Genomic DNA, 27060 nt, shown 5'->3' on the forward strand with positions numbered 1-27060 from the left:
TGAATTTTTAATGTCTCTGTGTATCGCCGATCTGCGCTGGCCCATTCTCCACAACAGGAATCGCTACACAATATCTTTGAAAAGCGGCTTTTATTTAGGCTCCATAAGTGATAACAGGCAGTGGGTAAGTGGTACAAACTAACGCGTTTCGTGCCCTTCCTATTGGCACTTCATCAGAGTTCAAAGTGAGTCACGTGTTAACCCATTTAAATAAACTATCTGGTGCATACGTTATCAAACACATGTGTGTATAAATTAGCATAAATCATTCTGTTCAATTTGCATCAGACGTTCCATTCAATACGAGTGTGTGCTGAATTGTAATACAAAATGAGTTATATTAATCAAATACTAAGTGTTTTTAAAAGGTTATTATAAATAGCGACTATAAAAAATAGTGAATATAAAAATAGTGATTATAAAATGACTCTAAATGAGGATCATTAGCACAAAGGAAGTGAAAGCATGTTTATGGCAAATTGTTAAAGCATGTACTGCAATCTAGAGTACAGAATTACTGTAGTGCAGCAGCAGGCTTATATTAGTTTTTTAAATTGCCCTCCAGTATCTGAAAATGTGAAAAGAGAGAGAGAGAGAGAGAGAGAGAGAGAGAGTGAGAGAGAGAGAGAGAGAGAGAGAGAGAGGGGACAATGAGAAGAACAAATCAAAATGGGTAAGAGAAAAGCTTAAGATAATAATAGAAGAGGAGTTTTTAAGAAGCCGTTTATAACGCATAGTTTAAGGTCTCTCTAAGGTAAGAAGAAAAGATGAGAATGCAAAAGCAAGTTGCCAAGTGGACAGAAATGTAGTTGCCCTTTCAGTTTCCACATCTGTTCCATCAGTGAAATCACAAATGCCTGGTTTTACCTGAGGGCAGGAATCTGCTATGTGTGCTTCTCAAGCTGTTTTAAATGGGATAGCTAAAGGGTAAATTACGTAGAAATTATATTTCCATGTACAATCCTAAAAAAAAAATCTTTAGTTTAATTCTTATTTTTGTGTTACATAGACTTTCTGTCTTTCTCCATCTAGACAGTTTAAATTTTCTGTGGTTGCAAAGTGTTAAGAAAAATGACAGTTTCAGAGGCTCAGATCTTGGGACTAGCTGGGCAAGAGTGTCAAATAAAAAAATCAGTAACGACTTAAATACCAAAAATCAAAAAGTGAGTTGCAATAATCTTTTACCAAGGAAAATAACGTCGTCTTACACTGCTCTTTTAGCTGTACAGAATAAAGTAGACGAAGGCTCCAAACTTTACTCCTGTGACTCACGTGCTTAATCCTCAAGTCATGTGCTGATAGGTTACACTAAAGTGGGGTAATTTGCAGATCCCCAGGGCACAATAGAATGTCAATCACTGCTGCACTCTGCTTATTGTGCCAGAGATCCTTGTCCTTACTGACCACCATGGGCCCAGTTGTGACCTGCACTTCCCACTGCTTCACTTGTTATTCAAAGAACATGTACTGTAGGGGGCAGAAGATGGGACACCTAATTGCTTGGATAGAGCACTGCTTAAAGTTGGCAGCGCAGGTCTCTGTGTTCTGAAATGGAGTCTAGCAACCATGAAGGCAGCCTCCATCGAGAATGCTAAAAAATAATAAACCATTCAGCCACACTTTGATGTTTCCAGTGCTGCTTCATTACTTAAAACACAGTACTTGGAGGCAGTTTTCTCATAAACCACCATTCTGGCCTCTTCCATTTCGACTGACAGATGTATTTATTGTGCTTTCTGTAGGTGGAAGTTTACGTTTAACCTTTACATATTCACCTATGGAGTCAGATACCTGAAAAAGGTAGGAAATGCCATTTCTTAACAGTATTCTGATTCCTGTGTTAAAATGACTTTTGGATACAGCGGTTTCATAGCACATTTTCTAGGGATCTCATTTGATATGTGAAGGCAATAATAGCTATGTTGTATGCAATTTATCACCTTAATTAAAAACAATAAACTTCTTGCCATTACGTCCTTACTTAAATTGTAATTGGATTTGTAATAGAGCAATTTTTATTAATAGATTTTTTTAAAATATCATTAGTTGTTTTGAATTAGCAAATTTGGCATCAAGGGATGTTCTGGGTGATACTGGCACATTGTTGTCTTTAAAGACAAAGTGTCAGTGGTTAAGTTTAATTCTCAAAAAGGTCCCTGAACCACATCAAATGCTCTCCCATCAGCTGCCTGTACTCAGAGAGAGAATGGGGGAGAATGGGGTGCTTTGCAATGGGGGAAATTGGGGGAAATTGTAAATAGGCCTTTGCATTGACGGCACACTGTTGTTGAAAGATAAAAAGAAGAGTTTGAGCAGTACTGTAAATAAAGGGCCATTACCACTAATACATTTTATTCAACAATTATATATCACAACATGTAAACTGAAAATTATGGGGATACTACCCAATGCTGAGTGTCCAAAGTGTCAAGAAGTGAACACTGGTTTTGAACATATGGTATGGGAATGTGTACACATTAATAGATACTGGTCCGAGGTGATGGGGTACATAGTTGAGCAGTTGGCCCTGCCCAGGGTTAAGTCTCCTGAAGTTTGCCTCCTGGGGGTAATTGACGACATCATTCCCCGAAAAGGTTCTAGGCAACTAATGAGAGTAGTCTTGTTCTATTGCCATAAAGTGGATGAGTCCTGAGACACCACAGGATTGGTACTCCGAAGTGCAATAGGCTGGTACAGGTTATAGGTACCTTTGTTAAGTTGACGATAAGTTGTAAATAGACTGTGAATGTTTTGTCTTGTCTGTTATAAAACAAAATAAAAACCTTTTTAAAAAAAAATACAATGCAATCTTTAGGAGCACCAAGGTCTGTTCGTCAGGCAAAATACAAATGAAAGCTAGAAAGGCACAGCATATATACTGTTAAGGTTGCCATACACTATGGGGCCGATTCACTAAGGGTCGAATTTCGAAGTTAAAAATACTTCGAAATTCGACCCTCGGATTGAAATCCTTCGACTTCGAATATCGAAGTCGAAGGATTTAGCGCTAATCCTGCGATCGATCGATCGAAGGATTTTTCGTTCGATCGAACGATTAAATCGTTCGAATCGAACGATTCGAACGATTTTAATTCAACGATCGAAGGAAAATCCTTCGATCAAAAAATCACAGGCAAGCCTATGGGGACCTTCCCCATAGGCTAACATTGACTTCGGTAGCTTTTAGCTGCCGAAGTAGGGGGTCGAAGTTTTTTTTAAAGGGGAAGTACTTCGACTATCGAATGGTCGAATAGTCGAACGATTTTTCGTTCGATTCGTTCGATTTCGTTCGAATTCGAACGAATTTAACCAATTCGATGGTCGAAGTACCCAAAAAATACTTCGAAATTCGAAGTATTTTTCATTCGAATCCTTCACTCGAGCTTAGTGAATCAGCCCCATAAAGTTGCGCTTGTTTGTCGACATCTCCAAACAAGCGGATCTTTTCCCCGATATGCCACTCACGGCAGGGCTATATCAGGGGTTATCTGAACATTCGGCCCTATGGATCGGATTACGACAAGCGCAATGGGCTCCGGCGGGTCGGTCGGGAGAAAAATCAAACCTTCCCGATTGATATCATGTCCAGATGTCGACAGGAAAGACCCGTCAGAAGCCTCCATACACGGGCAGATTAGCTGCCAAATTGGTCTAAACGACCGATATCGTCAGCATTATCTGCCTGTGTATGGCCACCTTTAGATCAGTGAAAGGTATTCATGGGCAATAAATTAGGACGTTACAGATAGATAGAGATCAATTGTAGAGATAATACAATGAACTAGGGTGGCTTGTAAATAGTCCAGGAGTCTGGATTCAGTCAGGTCACATAGGGGCAGATTTATCAAGGGTCGAATTTCAAATTTAAAAAAATTGTGAAATCGACCAACCGAATATGTCCGTTTTCGATCGAATTAGAATTGTACGAATCTAAGTTTTCCCCCCCAAAAAAACTTTGATTTTTCAAAGTCCACCAATTGACTCCAAGTAGGTTTTAGGAGGTCCCCCATAGGCCACAATTTGGCAGGTTTTAGATGGCGAATGGCCGAAGTCTAAGTTTTAAAGAGACAGTACATGATAAATTTCGATATTCAAATTTTCGAATTTATTTCAAATTCAAATAGAATTTGGACTGTTCCCTAGTTGAAGTACACAAAAATTATCACGATTTGAATTTTTTTAATTTGAATTTTCACTTCGACCTTTGATAAATCTGCCCCAAAGTGTGACATGAAACCTAACCTTAAATTAAGACCATGGGATATATTTATCAAAGAGTAAATTTAAAGATCGCCTCAGTCCACTAGGGTGCAATACCGCCTCTCTCCATTCATTTCTATGGGATTTTTAAAGGCATATTTATCAAATGGTGAACTTTCACTTTTACCTTTTGATAAATACGCCTTGAGCTCAGCTCAAGTCCTGTCTGATGTAACAGAATAATTTTATATTGTGGATATTACTTTAATCAGTGAATACTTTGCTGTTAGATTCCTTGTGCATTGGGTAAAACATTGCATCTGCAAACAGAGATTAATTAGTATGGGTACCAGGAAATTCAAAGCCCAGCTGGAAGCTGCAAGATGTAAATGAAAAAACAGTTGGAAACTGAAATAGGCATCCCCTTTTATACACTAAAACAGCTTTATGCTGTGTGAGTTTATCCTATATTAAAAAAAACACATATAGAAAAGCAAAAAAGATTATGGTGTAACAGAATAAGGCAAATAAATCCCAAATTTAAAAAGTATGACTGTGAAACATTTTAATCTGACTACATATTCCAGTTTAGCTTGCTAAATGCTGTGGAACTATGCAACTTCATCATACCTGTGAATGGTAAAATTGCACAGATATTATCTAATTGATCAGCTGCTAAGAAAAGAATGTGCGTTCCCACAGACTGAGCATACTTAAAGGATAAGTATACAACATGAACTGAAAGAGTAGGGCTTGTTCTAAACATACTGTATGCTGTGCTATATTTTTAATCACCAAAAAATCTATGGGTTTTGCTAAACGGAACAGTGACAAGATTTTCTTTCTCCTTGTGTATTTTTAAACATTGCACCAAATACCCTCAAATATGGTTTGGCTACCTTGAATATTAGACGTGCTGTGGTCATTAATATTATTATTTCTGTTTTACAAAATGATTCACAGAAACAGTGAAGAAAGAGCAGCTGTGTTGTAAAGAGGAACATATGGTACTACATCTTGTGATTAGAAATAGAACCATTTGAACTGCTGCAAACTAGAAAATGAAAGCCGAGATCTGACTGGCTGAACTAGACAACTGCACTGTTGCATATTTATATTATGTAAATCAGCCCAAGTACATTCGTAAACACATTTAGTAAATTTTAAAATTCACACTTCTTTTTCAATTGGCAGCTTTGCTTTTGTGGTTAGAAAATACAATTCACAATCACAAAATTCATTAAAAAACTAAATTAAACACATTTAGTAAATTTTAAAATTCACACTTCTTTTTCCATTGGCAACTTTGCTTTTGTGGTTAGAAAATACAATTCACAATCACAAAATTAATGTTGCTCCCACTAACACAAGAACACAAGGCATGCTGTTGTCCAAACAAAATTATTTGTTGTAATAAAAATTTTGTAGCAAAATGTTGTATTCTTGGATTCAAGACACACTGTTAGTCTTGAGACATGTCTCAGGGAGGAGTGAACATAAAAAAGTCCTCTTTTCCTTAAGACCAATGATTGTGCCTTTTTCCTATTGTAAATATATACATATACAGATATACAGTATAAAAAGAGAGATGAATATCCTGTAAATTATCCTTATAAATGGTGTTTAGTGATGTTACCCGTTATAAATGGTTCTTAGTGATGTGATTCACACATATACATTTTATAAAAATAATATACCCTCTATAAACATAAGATAGGAGCATTTTAGCAGCTTGATTATTTGCTTTGGTGTTTTGGGCTATTGACTTTTAGTTTATATAAACATCTGCAATAATCTAAGCAGTACTTTATCAGTACATGTACTCGAGAAATTTTATCAGGCAAGTGATCCTTTAATAGTTATAGCCAAAACACTAACTATATATGTATATATATATATTTTGTTTCCTGAAGACAGCTCAAGCTATGGAGCCGAAACGTTGATAATAAATTTTGATATCTGATTTTTCACTCTAAGTCCTGGTTGATGCGTTTTTTTTGTTAGTAATATATATATATATATATATATATATATATATATATATATATATATATATATATATATATATTTAGATTATTGTCTTCTTATGTGACCCTGTTTCTGTGAATAATCCATTGGTACAGCCTTTGGGTTGTTTGTCTTAGTTTGTATGAACCTGTACTGGTGTGTAGTTCAGCCACTCCTACTGTCTTCCGTTCCCATGTGTTTTATCAGGTGGTAGGCTACATGTGTCTGTGTTTCAGTGTCAGCTAATCACTTGTCTTTGATTCAATTCATGTGTGCTTCAAGAGTAGGAAATGGCTCTTTGCTGCCCCAGGTGCGCGCTGTACCCCCTGCCAGGGCAATTAGACACAATTTCAACAAAGACAGCAGCACTCTGGTAATTATGAAAAAGTGAGTCTTTACTTAAAGTGCCCCAAAGGCAACGTTTCGGGCCCTTCTGACCCTTTATCAAGCCTTTCATTAACATTACCAACATGTGTTTAAATACCCTCAGGAAGAGGAGGGGCTCCATATTACCCATAATGCACAGTAAACCGTTTCAGAGTTTATAAATAGAACAGTAAAGTTATACAGTGAACCATAAAAGATGCTTTATATCATTTTAAATTGAAATACTTTGTAACAATCATCTAAAAGTTGCAAAATAGTATTATTTAGAAACAGTGTTGTTTAAAAATTACAAAAAAGTTACAAAATGACATTGTGACTATAGAAAATGGACAGTACTACAGTCTAAACGTCTTACTTTACTGTTGCTTTATATTAATTATCTTGAAAAAAATGCTTTCTTTTCTGCTCCGTTGCTGAATTCAGGGGGACAGAATTACCTTGGATCTGGATCTTCCATATCTTTAAATCTTATTGTCCTAAAATATAGCCAAATAAAAAAAGAGGAATTACAAATACAAAAACACAGGTACATGTTAAAAACAAGCACTTAAGTTAAAGTTAAATTATTCATGAACACTTACTCATATAAACAGCATAGGAGTGTATTCACTATTCAAACCCGCCGGCGATAAAGTGCACAATGTGTCAATCCAGCGCATCTCTAATTTCTTAAGTGTTTGGTGCCTATCACCACCTCGCCTAAGTGGTTCTACATTGTCAATGTCCTGATAACGCAGTTGTGAAACTGTATGCTTTTTGTCACGAAAATATGCAGGTATAGGTAAATGTAATTGTTTACAGCGTATGTTCGATTTGTGCTGTTTAATCCCATCCTTTACCTTTTGGGACAGATTTATCAAGGGTCGAAGTGAATTTGAGGGAATTTTCAGTAAAAAAGTAAAAGTAATTTTTGGATACTTCGACCATCGAATCGAATAGGCTACTACGACTTCGACCTTTGATTCGAAATAAAATCGTTCAACTATTCGACCATTCGATAATCGTAGTACTGTCTCTTTAAAAAAACTTCGACTTCAATACTTTGCCAACTTAAACCTGCCGAATTGCTGTTTAGCCTATGGGGGACCTCCTGTGTGTTTTGCTAAGTTTTTTTTACGTCAAAGGATTTTTTGGGAAAATCGTACAATAAAATCGTTCAAATCGTTCGATTCTAAGTACGATCGGAGTACGATTGTACTACGATCGGAATACGATCGTACAATGTATAAAATCCTTTGAATTCGAATGTCGGAAGATTCTATTCAATGGTCGAATTTCGAAGTTTTTTCTACTTCGAAATTCGACCCTTGATAAATCTCGTCTGTGTAGTTTCACCTACATAAGCTACACCACAGGGGCACTTTTGTGTAAAGAAGTTACCTTTTGTGACATTATTACAATGCACACATGATAAACGGGAATGTCCCCTTTTGGGGGTTCCCAAAAATTGTTGTTTCTGAACTTTTGTTTACCTATATCAGCCCTTACCAGAAGATCCAAGTTTTTATTTTGTTTAAACGCCATTAGAGGGGGTGATGAAAATCCCTTAATATGTGAAGCACCTGTCTTTAATATCTGCCAGTGTTGTCTTATGATTTTCCTGACACACTCACTAGCCACTGAGTATTGGCTAACAAAAGCTAATCACTTGCCTGATACTTAAATGAAAAATTTTTCCTTGGACCAGTGCAGGTATTGATATAGTACTGCTTAGATTATTGCAGATGTATCTATAGTACTTGTACTTGGGCCTTGTACTTAAAGGGTAAGTCAACCCCAAAATAAAAATTTGCCTAATAATAGAAAACATTATTTTAAGCAACTTTGCAATATACATTAATTTCAACTTTTCTATGATTTTTAAGTTATTTTTATATGTATTGCTATTGAAAGCAGTGTTTCTGTCCCTTTCTATTCTCTGCTCTGATGTCTAAGACTGTTGATACAATGTAAGAGAAGGCAGCTGATCTCTTTGCTGGGGCACCAACACTGTTGCAACTGGGAGTTAAGTCAATGTTTCTTTCAATATCAATTGTTTTTACAAATAACTTTAAAAGCACTGACAATTTGTAATGAATGTATATTGGAAAGTTGCTTACAATTATGTTTTTTTTTTTTTTAAAAAAAAATTGGTTTAGAATTGCTCTTCCCTACCATTGCCTATTAAGTATGGATAATATTTTATTTCAGTTCAGTAACTGCATAGTAAGTGGAGGCTTGGAGAATAGTAGGAGGTGTTTTCTACACCACTTGAAATGTCTCCCGCTTATTGCTCCCATGGAGTTATACAATTTTATTAGTGACTAGAACCAAGTGCCTAAAATATAAATAGTAATTATAATGCACTGCTGATCTGCATAATTTTTTGAAACAATCCCATAGTGTTCTGTAATAACTAAAGATGATACATGATAGCTTCATCTGTTCAACTCTTTATTCTTGATATTTTATTGCAACCCAGTACTTGGGAAAGCTAAAATTCTACTTAAATGTAAACCTCTCAGGTCAAATTATGCACTGAATGTAAAGCATTGATCATAATTATCTTACATTATTCAAAGTGACAAACAACTATCTAACGCTTCCACTGATGTTTTCTGAACAAGTTTGCTGACTTGGTCGCCTTAGGGAAATCACTAGATGCAGAGAAAATGTTGACTTTGTACAATTAATGTTTTCTGATACAAACATGATTTTTTTTTTACATTTAATAATTTAAGTTCCTGCATGCATGGATAGACATGTCCATATTTAGTGTAACAGGGGTTTAAAAATGCACTTTAGCAGTACAAAAAAAACCCAAGATAGCTCCATGAGAACATTACAAAAAGAATATAATAAATTGCCAGGTATAAAAGCCACAGGTGCACAATGAAAATATAATAGGAGCTGCAACCAGAAAAACTGCAAACAACCTGGAGAGTTTTTGCAAGATAGTCAGTGGCATGATTCTTTTACAGTCAGACTTGATGCAAAGGGAGTCTCGTCACAAGCAGAGAGAAGAAAAAGACTGGCACCTGTCTCTTTCGTTCTCGTAACTGTAATGACAAAGAATTCAGGCCATACCGGTTATATGCATAGACTCTTGATGGCATCACAATATAAACTTGCAGCAATGACCCAGCACATTTGCATAGCGGTTTAGATCCATTGAAGGCATAACAATGGGGGCTTCCAGTTTGGGACGTCACCTTGAGTCATCACCTACAGTAAAACCTTGTACAAATACTAATATTGTAGTAGGATCACTAAATCAAGTATTCCGTTCTTGATTTGGCCAAGATTAGACCTTTTTCGGCAGGATTCGGACGAATCCAAGTGCCTGGCCAAACCGAATTTGATTCCAAAAAAACATGTGACTTTTCATCACACTAACAAGAAATTTTTGAAACCTCGAGCTGTTTAACCACCTAATTTCCTTAATTTACATATGAAAATTAGGGTTCGGATTTTGTTCTGTATTTGACCTTATCTTTCACAAAGGATTCTTCATTTAGCCAAATCCTATAATTTGTGGATTTGGTGCATCCCTAGTTGCTGGACTACATATCCCAGGATATTTTAACATATTATTAAGGCATGTTGGAAGCTATAGTCCAGCTGTAGTCCAATAAGAGTTATATTCTTAAAGCAATATTAATCAATATAAATATAAAACGGATAATATATACGGTATACAAACATTTTACTTTCATATATGTGTAAACAAAGACCTGGCTGCCTATAAATGAAATGAAATGTATCATAGAGAATATGAGATGTTAGCTACTATTAGTTCACTACAGCATAATTGTGTTTCTCTTGTTTCTAGACTCCATGGCTTTGGAATACAAGACAGTGCTGGTACAACTATCCTTATCAGGTAATTCACGTTTCATCTTTAGATTTTGTATATTGCATTTTTTATTTAAAAAATAATTTATTTTAATAATTTTACATTTTTAGCTTTATTCATGGAGGCTTATTTATTAAAGGTCGGATTTTTATAGGTTTTTGGAAGCACAACTAAACTCACAAACTCACTGAATTTATTAAAAGTTCAAAAAAAAAGCGCTGAATGATCTGTAAAAAAATACAAATACCTCAAAAACCTCTTAAAATCTCAGACAATTGGTAGCGAAAACAAAAAAAAACCTCAAACATTCTCAAAATGGTCCAATAGAATCAGCACACCTCCCATTGATTTCTACAGCACCTCGACAACTTTTACTTTGGCATTAAAGGAGAACTAACCCCCCCAATAAGAAAAGCTCCATATACTACCCTAGTCCCCACTCCCTGCTTTCTCCCTGCATAACACAGTATTCCAAAAAGTGTCCCTGAATAGCATGCTAACTTATCTATGCAGAGTTGTGCGGCAGAGCTCATAGATGCCATCTTCCGGGACACGTAGTTATTTGGCGCATGCACAGTTGGAGCAGTCCAGTATTCATACCAACTCAGCATGCGCCAAAAAGTTCTGTAAATTTCTGAAGGGAAGGAAGAGGATCGGAAGAAGACCAAAGATATGGAAGATGTCGCCCATGAGTTGTCCATGTAATCATTAACCAGTAGCATAATTCATTAAATACAGTTATTTGAGAATTAGAGAATCAATGACCAGGCCTGCAGGAGTTAATACTGGATGGGACAATTAAGCTATTTTATTTATTTATTAAATGTTATTAAAACAAAAATAGAAGTCTACTGAAAAACCCCTTATTTGTGGAGTTGCATTGGAAAATATACCCTCTTTTCAACATGAGGGTAATGTATATGGTTTGTGCTGGACAGTTTTTTAATTGTTTTAAAAATTAGGAAATACGTTTTTTGTTATTTCTCGTATTAAAAAGGAAAATATATGAAACTGAAAGTTAAGTCACATCCTACTTTTTGTTTGTAGGAGCACAGTCAAAGCAAATCATCAGTCCACAGAGAAGCCCTAACTGGAGCCTAGGTGCTTTCAAATAAAGTGCAGTTATACAGAGGGATTCTCAGCTGATTTGTTTTGATTGTACTTGTGATAAAACAACTTTTAATCTGGAGGGTAAAATGTAAACTATTATGTTATTGCTTAGTTGTTCCTAACTGCTTCAAAAATGGTATGGTATAACCCTCAATAACACAATACACATAGTTTGCCCCAAGTCCCCCTGTGAGATCTGTGCTGAGCTGTCTGGATTTTACACACACTGGCTATGCTCACCAACTGGCGCCCCATTGGTCCAGCACTATTAGCTGTGATTGGTACTATCACAGTTCAGGACTGGTTTGTTCTCTATAATGGCCCACCCAGAATGTAATGTAATTGGCCCCCTCTGAGAGCTGCCTTTGTGTGGAAATCCCTGTTCTGAATTTACAACAGATGCTATTCATTTTATGGCTTTCAATGTTGGCTACCAAGAATTCCAAATTGTTAGTCTTTTTATACCAATGGAAGATCACAGAGACTGCCCAGCTGTAGACCATCAAAGCTGTACCAACATGTTCCAACGACCAGTAGTTGTAGTGTCCAACCTTGCATCATTTGCAGACAGAACTACTACATGCTGGCTGACTTCCATAGAAACGTTGAGAAACTGGCAACAATCGATCTTCATTCTCTAAAGGAGTTGTGTTTGTGAGTACTAGCCAATGTCCATGTCCGTTCACGGCTTAGTGCTGTTATAGTGCTCCTGTAGTAATTTCAGGAGGCTAATTCTGATCCAAATGTCCAAATTCATATTCCCCATTGCTGAAAATCCACCTGAGCATGTGATCGGGCAAATATTATTTAAGAATTGCAGGAGTGTGGTAGGGGTCAGTTTCAAGAAATTTTATGGTGCATTTTTGAGTTTGCCATTGTCTAAAACAGCAGCAAACATACTGAAAAAATAAGAGCATAATGTTAGGTGTGCAAACAGACTGCATTTCTGTGTATGTGTTACGATTGGAATCCCAAACCCAGAACAATCCCCAAGGTCCCAATCACGGCTCAGTCTTCTGCCTATAACAAACACATTTCGCTTCAGGAGGAGCCCTCTGCTACTCAGGTGCCACCAGGTCTTAGCGTGAGAGGACCAGGGAGAGAGTTCCGGGGGCAGGCAAGGGAATCACATGTCGTACCGGAATGGAGAACAAGAAGCGCGATAAGGGACAGGCCAGGTCGAATACCAAACAGGAGCAGCAGTACAGATTCAGGAGACGTAAAGATAGTTGGGGTCACAGGCCGAGTCAAACACATCAAATACGAAGTACAGAGCAGGATCCAAGAGAGACGTCATACAGGCAGCAGACTAGACAATATCAGGAACAGGCAGGGTCAATAAAAGAATACAGGAAAATAGCACCCAGGAACTAAGAATAGATCTTTACATTGGGCAAGGTACAATTGGCGTGCGCGTCTATAAATATTTGAATCTCGTGACAAAATGCGATGCTTCAGCGTGGCTATCTCTTCAGAACCAGCATCGGCGTGCACGAAGAAAGACAAGGCGGGCGTCCCCTCCGTGGGTGCGATGGGAGTCCCCGTCGCACCCCGCTAGACCACGAGGGTGAGTTCTTACAGTATGTTTTTGGCTACTGCAAAGAGACTACAGTGTTTCGGTAGAAGACCCTTAATAATTCATACGATTGATTGGGTCTTTGCCCCCATCTCTACCATACTTTCTCAGCATACAATGAATGGAATTTATTCCTTTCTAAATGCCATCCGTAATGGTGCATATACTTAAACAACATGGCATATATTCAGAGGTTACTCCATCTCCAAGTTGCACATTGCTCTGCTGATATAATTGCTCCATCTGTATTTAACTGAGCAACACACAAGGCCATGTAAGCACACTGAGATCACACCGGGGTAAGGAAATGAATTCATTTAGAATTAGCCTCAAGATTTAAACATTAATCCGTTATGTTTCTAAAAATGCAAAGCACTTGAGGAAACTACGAACAGACACCACAAATAAGATTTTTAGAAAGAATAAAACAAACACAAAACCCCCTGGGGTTCCGGTCTGATGCCAGACGCTAAAATGATTTTCAGCTTGTATTGCTCTCTGCAGAGGCTGCTTATTGTTACAAGATCCCCACTGTCTTATTGCTCCTTCACATACCACAATAGCTACAGTAATAGTTCTTGTACTGCTGCATTAGTAGGAGAATCATGGGCACAGGGAAATAGCATTTTCTGAAGGTGTTTCAAAGACAAACCAGGGTACCAACACAAAGAAATGTATTAACTATTCATATAATTCAACCGCTTCTTTATATAAACAGGATTGTAATTAAACATTTCAAATGTGAAGAACTTCAGACAAGCAAATCTTTCTGTACCTCAGTTTATAAATCTCTTTTTAAGCCTTTGATACTGTTATTGATACTGCTGTTTTTTTTATGTGGTTCCCATTATGTGACACGTGTCCTCTGCATTACCATATCCATGCAGACTTGTTAGGAAAACTGTGCCTAAAAGGGTTGATCAGCTTCAAAACACTTTTTTCAGTTCAGTTGTTTTCAGCAGGGCCGGAACTAGGGGTAGGCAGAGTAGGCACGTGCCTAGGGCGCAAAGCTGGGGGGGCGCCAGGCACGTACCTGCTCTGTCGCCTACCCCATGTCCGGTCCCATCACTCCCTATTTTCCTGCACGGTTTGGCCTTTCTGCGCATGTGCGCATGCTGATTTGCGATTGTGCGCATGCACCCATGTGCGCCGGCGTCAACACGCGCATGCGCGCCGGCGTCAACACACGCCATGCGCGCGCTGAGCCAGCACCACAACGGGACAGGTTGCCTAGGGCGCCTGCACGATGTGGCCCGGCTCTGGTTTTCAGAGTGTGCATCAGAAACAAAGACTTTTTTCAATTGCTTTCGATCTTTTCTTTTTTACCGTTTTCCCAAAATTTAAGTTTATAGTTTAAACCTACACATAAAATGCTGTATAATGAAAGTCCTTTGCAAATTAAACACGGAATACAAATTCTTTTTTTCATTAAAACATCCAATCCCGTTATAAAGGTGTTTACATGTCTGAGCTGTCAATCAAATATCTGCCCTGAGGCATAGAAGTGAGGCAGACAATTACTTTCCTCTGATGAAGCGCCCAATATCGCGAAACACATCAGGAGGGAGTGGCTAACACAAGGTAGGCAGGCCAGGGGGGAAACACTGCACTGTGATGTTTTGTTGAATGTGTTAATATGAAATTTTGCTGGGGTTAAAATGCACAAATAAATATTTTAAGTAAGAAGCTGTGCATGTTTCTAATTTACATGTAGTATTCGAAGTGGACCTATGTACGGCTCTTACTATAAAGATAGAATCTGCCCCAAAATTCATAATTAAACTCGTTTATGCTAAACCTTTACAATTCTTATATAAGTTCAGTATATAAAATATGGCATTTCTAGCCAAATTAATTTGTAGGGGTTAGTTCTCCTTGAAAGTCTGCACCAGATTCTTCCCAGTATTTTAAAATAAACCAAAAGTTATCATACTATAGATCTCATTCATTATAGGTTTTGGAACCTTACAATTGATTAATTCCTCTGGGACATGTTGTATATGGAAAGGCATGACGCAATTAGTAGATTAAAAAATACAGTATACTATAGATAATACTTGATAGCTTTTTCTCATTGCACTGGTGCATTAATACTAGAATAAATGTATATTAATTAATTATCCTTTGAGTTCCATCAATACAGTTTTGCTTCAGTGGCAGAATTTACTGCCAGATCTAATGAGATGAGGCCCTGGGCCACAGGGAGGGATAACAAATTACATTTTCATAGGCAGTAAAGCACCCACTAAAAGCCTTCATAGTCAATGTTCCACAAAGATGCTGCGGTGTCTGTGTGCTCATATAAATATCAGTCGTGTCTGGTGGAAATCTAATCTTGTCGCTGCTTCTTCTTGAATCTCTTAGCAAAACAAATAATGCAATCCTCATAACTCATCACAATTGTGTGTGCTCTATTCTGCACCACAACAAGGTAGCATTTAATTTACAAGTGACCTTGACAAGGACTTTGTACTCTGGTTTTTGTTTCCTGTTTTTAAAATGACAAACTGCCAGTGCTTGGACCGTGGTGTGTTTGATATCATCGGTATTTTAGATATACCTCAGTTGTAGGAACATCTAACCAAATGTACTGCTCAATTGGGTTGAAAACACTGTTTGTTTTCAGGTGGGAATTTCTTGTGTTGGGTTTTCCAATGTGCTATGTGTACCATGGTCTTTAGAGACACAAAGACATTTTTTTACAGAACATAAATAGCAAGGGTTGTCTTTGCATTCAAAGCAAAACATATATTATATTGACTTGTAATTCTAAGTAGCTAATGTGTGAATTTTGTTTATTTTTCAATTTTTTTTGTAAACTAAATAAATAATAGCTGTTAATGTTTTCATCTTTCAGCAACTCACCCCTGACTTGCATTACTACTATGTTGTGGAACTCTCTTTCTACTGGTCCTTGATGTTTTCTCAGTTCACTGATATCAAGAGAAAGGTAAATTCAAAAATTTTCTCAACATAAGTAGAAATTTTAGTATTCTTTGTTCCTCTCTTCTGAACCATAAAGCATTAATAGCTGTCTGATTTTACCTATACTGTTAAACCCTTAACAGTTTACTGCTGTCTGGGGAGGACCCAGCAGCTCTTGAACCTACTTTACACTGGTTAAGCCATGCACTTACCTAGAACTATAAATATATGTTCACCCTGTAGCCCCAGTCACAGGTTGGGGAGGTAGGCCGATAGTAGAACCACAAGATAAAGCCTTGGAACAGAGGCAAGGTTGACTATTTGCACTCCTAGATACGATACATCTGAAGGCCCATCTTGTAGGTCAGTTAGTTTGAGAACTAGGATTTGGCTGTCTAAAATATTCTTGGAACTATGGCTAAATGACTAATGCATCAGTGTTCCCTTATAGCAGTAGGATTGATAGGTTGAACTTCAAATGGTGGTTCAACTGGTACAGTCTGGCAACCACTGATTTAAAGGTATCGAACAAGGAGCTGCATACACAAATCTACAACATGAACCCATTTAACAGCGCACCCTTTGTGCGTTTATGGCTTTTTGTCCTTGATTTCAAAGGAAGCACATCAACACCACTGTGATTTGTATAGAATTAAGAGGTATCAGCCTTGCTCTCCCTTATCACTGAAAACACTGCCTATAAAAGGCACTCTGTAGAACCAAACCAGTTATTCAGACTCACGTTGTTAGGTGGTAGAAAAGTTCATAGATAACCCACCCCTTTGTTTTCCTCTCTTAGTTCTATTATAATTTCAACTTAATTATAATATACTGTAAATGCAGTGGTTACTCATTTGTTCTTCATTGTGATGAATTAAAAATGATGGCATACTTTAAAGAGCAGATTTCCTGCAGATAAAATACATGTTACAATCCTTAGGTTGCATGAACATTTTTTCTAGAAAGAGACATGGTTACCTAGATGCTTATCCTCTCGTTGGGCTGGAAAGCAGAGTGACATAGTTACATTACCCGAGCCCGTGCCTAGGATGGTATTGACATAATCTTTGCTTAAAGCTCTGTATAGGGGAGCCCATCCCCCCCTTCTCTTTACAATCTTCATCTTTCTTCTTCCTTTCCCTATTTTCGTTTTTATCCCCCCTTCTCTTTAACTTTCCTTTCCTATTTTATTATGGTTGGAAAAAATTTCAATAAAGAAAATCTTGCAAAAAAAAATGGTTTTTTTTCTCACATTTAAATTTCATGTTTACATTAAGAACAACAAATATTTAAATGGTTGGCAAAATGAAAAGCCACTATATCCAACCATTATAACAAGCATTATCCACCAAGTTTCCTTCCATATTGTATGATATTAAATTCCTTATGTCATGACCAACTCAATGATTGCCTGGTTTATGAAATTTTCCAAATGTCTGAAAAGATATTAAAAAGTTTAAATTCATTTATTAATGGAAACCAGGCTGGGATGTACTCCTTAGCCCTCCAGCAGCTGTTGGTCTCTCTTGTTATAACTCTGATGGGTAAAAAGTGATTTAGTGATACCGCCGATGGTATAAGGTTTTCTTATAGAGCCTCTGTTTAACCCGGGATTTGTAAAAGTGTTCAGCACATGTTGGGTAAGGTAGATGGGAGAGTTATGATGAGCTGCAGGTTGGGCAACTCATTTAGCAATGGTACAGGTGTATGTGCCAAGTATGCAAAATTGTGCCCCACAGGGCCTATACAGGGAGTATCTGTAGCAGTATCACTGGCACAAGGAGTAAAGGCTGACTTACATAAGCACAGTGGAGGCCAGTACCTTGCATCCCCAGCTTGCATGTTGTATCTGGTGCACTAGCTCGATGGATGCATTCAAGAGGACTTCAAGTTACTGTCAACCATATCTGTATTTCCCTAAAGTCAGTTTTGTCTAGAAAAGAAATAAGGCATCTAACATAAATCTGCACATAAATGAGCCAGCAGGTTTAACATAATTATGTGTGGATTGAGAGAAACCTATAATGAAGCAAACAAACTAGGGGAAAAGCTATGTCCCTTAATATACGTGTCACCTCTTTGCTCCTTAATTAAGGATGGATTTCTCAGAAACCAACCATTTGAATAAATACAGATATAGAGATGTCGCGAACTGTTCGCCGGCGAACTTGTTCGCGCGAACATCGGGTGTTCGCGCTCGCCGGAAGTTCGCGAACGTCGCGCGACGTTCGCCATTTTGGGTTCGCCATTGTTGGCGCTTTTTTTTGCCCTCTCACCCCAGACCAGCAGGTACATGGCAGCCAATCAGGAAGCTCTCCCCTGGACCACTCCCCTTCCCTATAAAAACCGAAGCCCTGCAGCGTTTTTTCACTCTGCCTGTGTGTGCTGAAGAGATAGTGTAGGGAGAGAGCTGCTGCCTGTTAGTGATTTCAGGGACAGTTGAAAGTTTGCTGGCTAGTAATCGTTTTGATACTGCTCTGTTATTGGAGGGACAGAAGTCTGCAGGGGTTTGAGGGACATTTTAGCTTAGGTAGCTTTGCTGGCTAGTAATCTACCTTCTACTGCAGTGCTCTGTATGTAGCTGCAGTGGGCAGCTGTCCTGCTTCTGATCTCATCTGCTGACTGCTGCAATAACAGTAGTCCTTGTAAGGACTGCTTTTATTTATTTTTTTGTTGTTTTACTACTACTACTACTACTACTACTATAAGAGCCCAGTGCTATTAGTCTAGCAGTGTTGGGGAGTGGGACTGGTGTGCTAATCTGCTGCTCCTAGTAGTTCAGCAGCACCAACTTTAATTTTTTTTTTTAATATTCATTTTTTTTTTATTTTACTTTTTTTTATTTTACTACCGCTGTAGTAGTGTATAAGTTGACCTTTTAGGCATTATTTGCCCTGTAGGCATTATTTGCACACTGTTTTCTTCAACCCGCCATCGAGCTGTGTGACCTTGTTCCCATTCTGTCTAAATATCCATAATATTACCGTCTCCAGAAAAAACACCGGAGTCACTTTTTTCAAGCAGCCATAATATATTTTACGTAATCCGTATCCACCGATGTAGTAGTGTATACGTTGGCCTTGTAGGCATTATTTGCACACTGTTTTCTTCAACCCGCCATCGAGCTGTGTGACCTTGTTCCCATTCTGTCTAAATATCCATAATATTACCGTCTCCAGAAAAAACACCGGAGTCACTTTTTTCAAGCAGCATTCATATATTTTACGTAATCCGTATCCACCGCTGTAGTAGTGTATACGTTGGCCTTGTAGGCATTATTTGCACACTGTTTTCTTCAACCCGCCATCGAGCTGTGTGACCTTGTTCCCATTCTGTCTAAATATCCATAATATTACCGTCTCCAGAAAAAACACCGGAGTCACTTTTTTCAAGCAGCCATAATATATTTTACGTAATCCGTATCCACCGCTGTAGTAGTGTATACGTTGGCCTTGTAGGCATTATTTGCACACTGTTTTCTTCAACCCGCCATCGAGCTGTGTGACCTTGTTCCCATTCTGTCTAAATATCCATAATATTACCGTCTCCAGAAAAAACACCGGAGTCACTTTTTTCAAGCAGCATTCATATATTTTACGTAATCCGTATCCACCGCTGTAGTAGTGTATACGTTGGCCTTGTAGGCATTATTTGCACACTGTTTTCTTCAACCCGCCATCGAGCTGTGTGACCTTGTTCCCATTCTGTCTAAATATCCATAATATTACCGTCTCCAGAAAAAACACCGGAGTCACTTTTTTCAAGCAGCATTCATATATTTTACGTAATCCGTATCCACCGCTGTAGTAGTGTATACGTTGGCCTTGTAGGCATTATTTGCACACTGTTTTCTTCAACCCGCCATCGAGCTGTGTGACCTTGTTCACATTTTGTCTAAATATTGATAATATTATCGTCTCTAGAAAAACCACTTGAGTTACTTTTTTTCAAGCAGCATTCATATATTTTACGTAATCCGTATCCACCGCTGTAGTAGTGTATACGTTGACCTTGTAGGCATTATTTGCACACTGTTTTCTTCAACCCGCCATCGAGCTGTGTGACCTTGTTCACATTTTGTCTAAATATTGATAATATTATCGTCTCTAGAAAAACCACTTGAGTTACTTTTTTCAAGCAGCATTCATATATTTTACGTAATCCGTATCCACCGCTGTAGTAGTGTATACGTTGACCTTGTAGGCATTATTTGCACACTGTTTTCTTCAACCCGCCATCGAGCTGTGTGACCTTGTTCACATTTTGTCTAAATATTGATAATATTATCGTCTCTAGAAAAACCACTTGAGTTACTTTTTTTCAAGCAGCATTCATATATTTTACGTAATCCGTATCCACCGCTGTAGTAGTGTATACGTTGACCTTGTAGGCATTATTTGCACACTGTTTTCTTCAACCCGCCATCGAGCTGTGTGACCTTGTTCACATTTTGTCTAAATATTGATAATATTATCGTCTCTAGAAAAACCACTTGAGTTACTTTTTTTCAAGCAGCATTCATATATTTTACGTAATCCGTATCCACCGCTGTAGTAGTGTATACGTTGACTTTGTAGGCATTATTTGCACAGTGTTTTCTTCAACCCGCCATCTAGCTGTGTGTATTATCGTTTCCAGAAAAACCAACTGAGTTTTTGTTGTTGTTGTTGTTTTTTTAAAAATAATGCCAGGCAAAGGCAGGCCGCCACGCAGAGGCCGTGCTAGGGGCCGTGCTGCTATGCAATCCTGTGGCCCTAGCAAATTGCCCAGTTTTAAAAAGCCAATGACCCTGAACTCCCAAAATGCTGAAGAGGTAGTTGACTGGCTTACACAGCACACCCCATCCTCTACCGTTTCTAACTTTACCACAACATCCTCCTCATCCTCCACTGCTATGGCCACCCCACGTAACACTTCCTCCACCACCGGTGCCCCTTCTTCACTGGGGTCAGAGGAGTTATTTTCCAATGAGTTTCTTGAACTGAGTAATGCGCAACCATTATTGCCAGAAGAAGATGAAGGAGATGAGGACCTTACACCAGATTTAATTCTGGCAGAGAACACGATAGAGATGGACATAATGAGTGATGAGGAGGAGGTCCCCGCTGCTGCTTCCTTCTGTGATGTGTCAGAAGAAATTGATGCATCTGAGGAGAATGATGATGAGGAGATTGATGTTTTGTGGGTGCCTAGTAGAAGAGAGCAAGAGGAGGGTAGTTCAGATGGAGAGACGGAGAGTCAGAGAGGCAGTAGGAGAATAAGACTTAGAAGAAGCAGGGAGGACAGCCCGCAGGGATCTGTAGGGCAACAACATGTATCGGCACCTGTGTTCAGCCGGCCAACGCACCCGCCATTGCCGCCAATACCGCCAACTCCGCCAACTTCTACTGTTACCGCCAGATCGCACACTTCCAAAAAGTCAGCAGTGTGGGATTTTTTTAATGTGTGTGCCTCTGACAAAAGCATTGTAATTTGCAATGAGTGCAGTCAGAAACTGAGCCTTGGTAAGCCCAACAGCCACATAGGTACAACTTCTATGCGAAGGCACATGAGCGGCAAGCACAAAGCACTTTGGGAGCAACACCTCAAAGGCAACAGGCAAACTAAAAGCCACACTCCTTCTGGTCCAGCATCTTACTGCTCTACCTCTGCTCTCCTTGACCCGTCTGAACCACCCTCCACTCCGCCTTCCACCTTGACCACCTGTTCCCATTCCCAGTCATCTGCCACCAGCCAAGTTTCTGTGAAGGCCATGTTTGAGCGTAAGAAGCCAATGTCTGACTGTCACCCCCTTGCCCGGCGTCTGACAGCTGGCTTGTCTGCACTCTTAGCCCGCCAGCTTTTACCATACCAGCTGGTGGACTCTGAGGCCTTCCGCAAATTTGTAGCAATTGGGACACCGCAGTGGAAGGTACCCAGCCGCAATTTTTTTTCTAAAAAGGGAATACCACACCTGTACCAACATGTGCAGAGCCAAGTTACCGCATCTCTGTCACTTAGTGTTGGGCCAAAGGTCCATATGACTACTGACGCATGGTCCTCCAAGCATGGTCAGGGCAGGTATGTCACCTACACTGCCCACTGGGTGAACTTGGTAATGGCTGGGAAGCAGGGAATGGGTAGCTCAACAACAACAGTGGAGTTGGTGTCACCGCCACGGATTGCACGCGGTTCTGCCACCACCTCTACTCCTCCATCGCTCTCTACCTCGTCTTCTTCTTCTTCTTACTCTGCTGCTGGGTCCTCCTTCTCCTCCTCCACACCTGTGCACCCCCAGCTCCCCCTAGGCTATTCGACGTGCCAGGTACGCCGTTGTCACGCTGTCTTGGGGATGACGTGCCTGGAAAGCAAAAACCATACCGGATCTGTACTCCTGTCATCTCTGCAGTCACAGGCCGATCGGTGGCTGACCCCACACCAACTGCAGATCGGAAAAGTGGTGTGTGACAATGGAAGCAATCTGTTGGCAGCGTTGAGACTAGGCAATTTAACACATGTGCCCTGCATGGCACATGTGTTAAATTTAATAGTCCAACGTTTTGTCTCCAAGTACCCAGGATTCCAGGACGTTCTCACCCAGTCCAGAAAGGTGTCGGCCCATTTCAGACGTTCCTACACAGCCATGGCACGCCTTGCTGACATTCAGCAGCGCTACAACATGCCAGTCAGGCGTTTGATTTCTGACAGCCAGACTCGCTGGAATTCAACGCTCCTTATGTTGGAACGTCTGCTGCAACAACAAAGGGCCGTCAACGAGTACCTTTTTGAACTGGGTGGTAGGACTGGATCTGCACAGCTGGGGATTTTTTTCCCCCGTTACTGGGTGCTTATGCGCGATGCCTGCAGGCTCATGCGACCTTTTGAAGAGGTGACAAATATGGTCAGTCGCACCGAAGGCACCATCAGCGACCTAATACCCTTCGCTTTCTTCCTGGAGCGTGCCGTGCGACGAGTGACAGATGAGGCTGTAGACCAGCGTGACGAGGAGCTGGAAGCGCACGATTTCTGGTCGGAATCACCAGAACGAACCCAGGCACCTGCTGCAACGCAGGGAGAGGTGCCAGAAGTGGAGTCAGAGGAGGAAGGTGGCTTTGTGGAGGAGGAGGAGGAGGACCAACAGGAGCAGGCTTCCCAGGGGGCTAGTGGTGACCTTTTGGGGACCCCTGGTCTTGTACGTGGCTGGGGGGAGGAGACCGTGGATGATGCAGTCCTTGATAATGAGGAAGCGGAGATGGATAGCTCTGCATCCAACCTTGTGAGAATGGGGTCTTTCATGCTGTCATGCCTGTTGAAGGACCCCCGTATCAAGAGGCTTAAGGAGAAGGACCTGTACTGGGTCGCAACGCTACTAGACCCTCGGTACAAGCATAAAGTGTCAGAAATGTTACCAACATACCACAAGTCCGAAAAGATGCGGCATTTACAAACCAGCCTGCAAAACATGTTGTACAATGCTTTTAAGGGTGATGTCACTTCAGGAACTCATCAACATTCCAGGGGCAGAGGTGCCAGTAATCCTGCCACGAGCACACCTGCAAGGACAAAGCCCTTTGGCCAGTCTGTAACGTCAGACATGCAAAAGTTTTTCTGTCCAAGGCAGCGCCACAACCCTTCTGGATCCACCCTCAAAGAACGCCTCGACCGGCAGGTAGCGGACTACCTGGCATTAACTGCAGATATCGACACTCTGAGGAGCGATGAACCCCTGGACTACTGGGTGCGCAGGCTTGATCTGTGGCCAGAGCTGTCACAATTTGCCATGAACCTCTTGTCTTGCCCAGCCTCAAGTGTGCTCTCAGAAAGGACCTTCAGTGCAGCAGGAGGGATTGTAACTGAGAAGAGAACTCGCCTAGGTCACAAAAGTGTCGATTACCTGACCTTTATTAAAATGAATGAGGGGTGGATCTCGGAGGGTTACTGCACGCCGGAAGACTTGTTCTGACTTCTATGCAGCTGTCCTTCTCTTCAAGCCTCATGACTCCACACACAGCTGTCCTTTAGCGTCCTCCTCCTCCCTCCGCCACCGTTACAAACTAGGGTGCAAACCCTACTGGTTTAATTTTTTCTGGCCTCTGTGCTTCAGTGGCTGCGACCAAAAAAATGCCTATTTTCTGCATTTATATGACATAATTTTTCTGGCCTCTGTGCTTCAGTGGCTGCAACCAAAAAAATTTATATTTTCAGCATTTATATGGCATAATTTTTCTGTCAACTGTGCTTCAGTGGCTGCGACCAAAAAAATGCATATTTTCTGCATTTATATGGCATAATTTTTCTGGCCTCTGTGCTTCAGTGGCTGCAACCAAAAAAATTACTATTTTCAGCATTTATATGGCATAATTTTTCTGGCAACTGTGCTTCAGTGGCTGCGACCAAAAAAATGCATATTTTCTGCATTTATATGGCATAATTTTTCTGGCCTCTGTGCTTCAGTGGCTGCAACCAAAAAAAATTATATTTTCAGCATTTATATGGCATAATTTTTCTGTCAACTGTGCTTCAGTGGCTGCGACCAAAAAAATGACTATTTTCTGCATTTATATGGCATAATTTTTCTGGCCTCTGTGCTTCAGTGGCTGCAACCAAAAAAATTTATATTTTCAGCATTTATATGGCATAATTTTTCTGGCAACTGTGCTTCAGTGGCTGCGACCAAAAAAATCACTATTTTCAGCATTTATATGGCATATTTTTTCTGGCCTCTGTGCTTCAGTGGCTGTGGCCAAAAAAACTGGGCAAACAATGCCTACAAGGTCAACGACGTTGACCTTGTAGGCATTGTTTGCCCAGTTTTTTTGGCCACAGCCACTGAAGCACAGAGGCCAGAAAAAATATGCCATATAAATGCTGAAAATAGTCATTTTTTGCCATACGTTGACTCAACGTATATGGCAAAAAATGACTATTTTCAGCATTTATGTGGCATATTTTTTCTGGCAACTGTGCTTCAGTGGCTGCAACCAAAAAAACTGGGCAAACAATGTCTACAAGGTCAACGTATGGCGAAAAATTACTATTTTCAGCATTTATATGGCATATTTTTTCTGGCAACTGTTCTTCAGTGGCTGCGTCCAAAAAAACTGGGCAAACAATGCCTACAAGGTCAACGTATGGCAGTTGTTTAAAGAGAACAGTAGATTACTAGCCAGCAAAGCTACCTAAGCTAAAATGTCCCTCAAATCCCTGCAGACTTCTGTCCCTCCAATACAGAGCAGTATCAAGCAGATTACTAGCCAGCAAACTTACTATCATCTGTCCCTGAAATCACTAACAGCTCTCCCCCTACACTATCTCTTCCAAGCACACACAGGCAGATTTTTCAGATACATTTTTGCCCTTGATCCCCCTCTGGCATGCCACTGTCCAGGTCGTTGCACCCTTTAAACAACTTTAAAATCATTTTTCTGGCCAGAAATGTCTTTTCTAGATGTTAAAGTTCGCCTTCCCATTGAAGTCTATGGGGTTCGCGAACCGTTCGCGAACCGTTCGCATTTTTGCGCAAGTTCGCGAATATGTTCGCGAACTTTTTTTCCGACGTTCGCTACATCCCTATACAGATATCATTTCACTGCTGTATTTACATTTTATATCAAAAATGCAATTTGGTCTTTGCATATCCTCTGAGTTAAAAAAATGAGACAGCATTCAACATGCTTATTATTTTTCTTTCACATTAAGATTTTCTCTTTTTGGCTTTGTGTGTGAAATCTCACTAATGAGGTTTGTTTCAATCTCCCTTTTAAGTAAGGAGGCATGACTGGCATATTACTCATGAATACGCTAGGTGTAATAGGAGGACTGATTTACAGAGGCACAGTGCTGCTATTTTCATTCTCATTGCTACTTGCTCATTCCAACCTCTCGTTTAGACTTGACACTGGGGAATGTCATGGAAGATCACCTTTAATACGGAGTAAAAAAACCTAAAGGTTTTGGAATGGGGAATTTCTAAAGTGAAATGCTGAAGAGGCCAACACAGAGCCTAATGTGCTGGAATAGTAAGATATTATAAGATAGAGTGGCTAGGAGTTATAGTTTGACAATGATTGGGTAGCTAGAGTTTTTGTGAGATTGTAGGAAGAACTTTAGGTGCAAAGAACACATTGTTACACTTGGAACCTAGACTGGTCAGAGAATTCCCTGGTGGGCCCCAGCCAAGGACAAATCCCATCAGCCCTTTCTTATTTCCACCATACGTCTGTACTCCACCTATTACATTTAGCACCAATGGATCAAAGTATGGGAAGGGTTGGATTACACTGTGAGCATAAAGGGGATGGGGAAAAGGTCCCAGTGAGCAAAGAGACAGGCAATTGTGCTCAGCTGCAAGAGCTCATGCCAAAAGTGGGTATCATTTTTATTTATATTGTTGTTTTTGCAATAGTATCCCTTTAAGCTTTACTTAAGTCTGTTACAGTTTCCTACATTAGTTGCTGTCAAAGATTGCAACCAGAGAGCATGCTTAGTAGAGTCTAAAGCTATTGTTGCTACCGCTGTGAAATGCCTGCAACAAATATATAGAATTGTATATAGAACAGCTTAGAGAGCTATAGCCATGGCATGAGTCAGCTGCTACAGGGGCACAAGGGGACAAAAGATACTTACTGAATGTTTAATTTAAAAAGTTTAGAAAAACAATACAATTTTGAAAAACTAAAATAATTGAAGAATATCTTTATTTGGTGTTTTCTAATTGAAAATAATACATTTTGTGAGGGTGAGTGTCCCCTTTGAACACATTGGCTGAAATAATCCACTCTATCATTGTTTTTCTCATAGCAGGACAAATTTCTGGAACACAAAAATTATGAATGACTCACTTTCAGTTCTATTAAGGAAAATCATAGTTTCAAATAGCCCTGCGCTAGTGTATTTATTAAAGGCTGGGGAGAGCCCTTGTGAAGCAGAGGAATGAATGCTGTATTGATTGTGGAAAAAATCGATTTGGGTTTGTGGTCTGAATCATCATAACATAGTTCTTCATAGGCTTTTGCTCTTGACTTATGATTTGGAGCTAATT

General features: G+C 39.7%; 1 protein-coding gene across 3 annotated transcripts in view; it reads left to right on the forward strand.

Moving 5' to 3' along the window:
• Window positions 1-27060, forward strand: part of LOC108702983 (ceramide synthase 6) — a 74870-nt gene that overhangs the window by 37374 nt on the left and 10436 nt on the right. For all 3 annotated transcript variants that reach the window (XM_041578534.1, XM_018238845.2, XM_041578535.1), the window contains exons 4-6: window positions 1743-1800; window positions 10406-10456; window positions 15973-16065. In XM_041578534.1, coding sequence (XP_041434468.1) covers window positions 1743-1800; window positions 10406-10456; window positions 15973-16065 — 202 coding nt within the window. The remainder of the gene's footprint in view (window positions 1-1742; window positions 1801-10405; window positions 10457-15972; window positions 16066-27060) is intronic.

The sequence above is a fragment of the Xenopus laevis genome, chromosome 9_10S (genome assembly GCF_017654675.1).
Source record: "Xenopus laevis strain J_2021 chromosome 9_10S, Xenopus_laevis_v10.1, whole genome shotgun sequence".
NCBI classification, from domain to species: Eukaryota; Metazoa; Chordata; class Amphibia; order Anura; family Pipidae; genus Xenopus; species Xenopus laevis.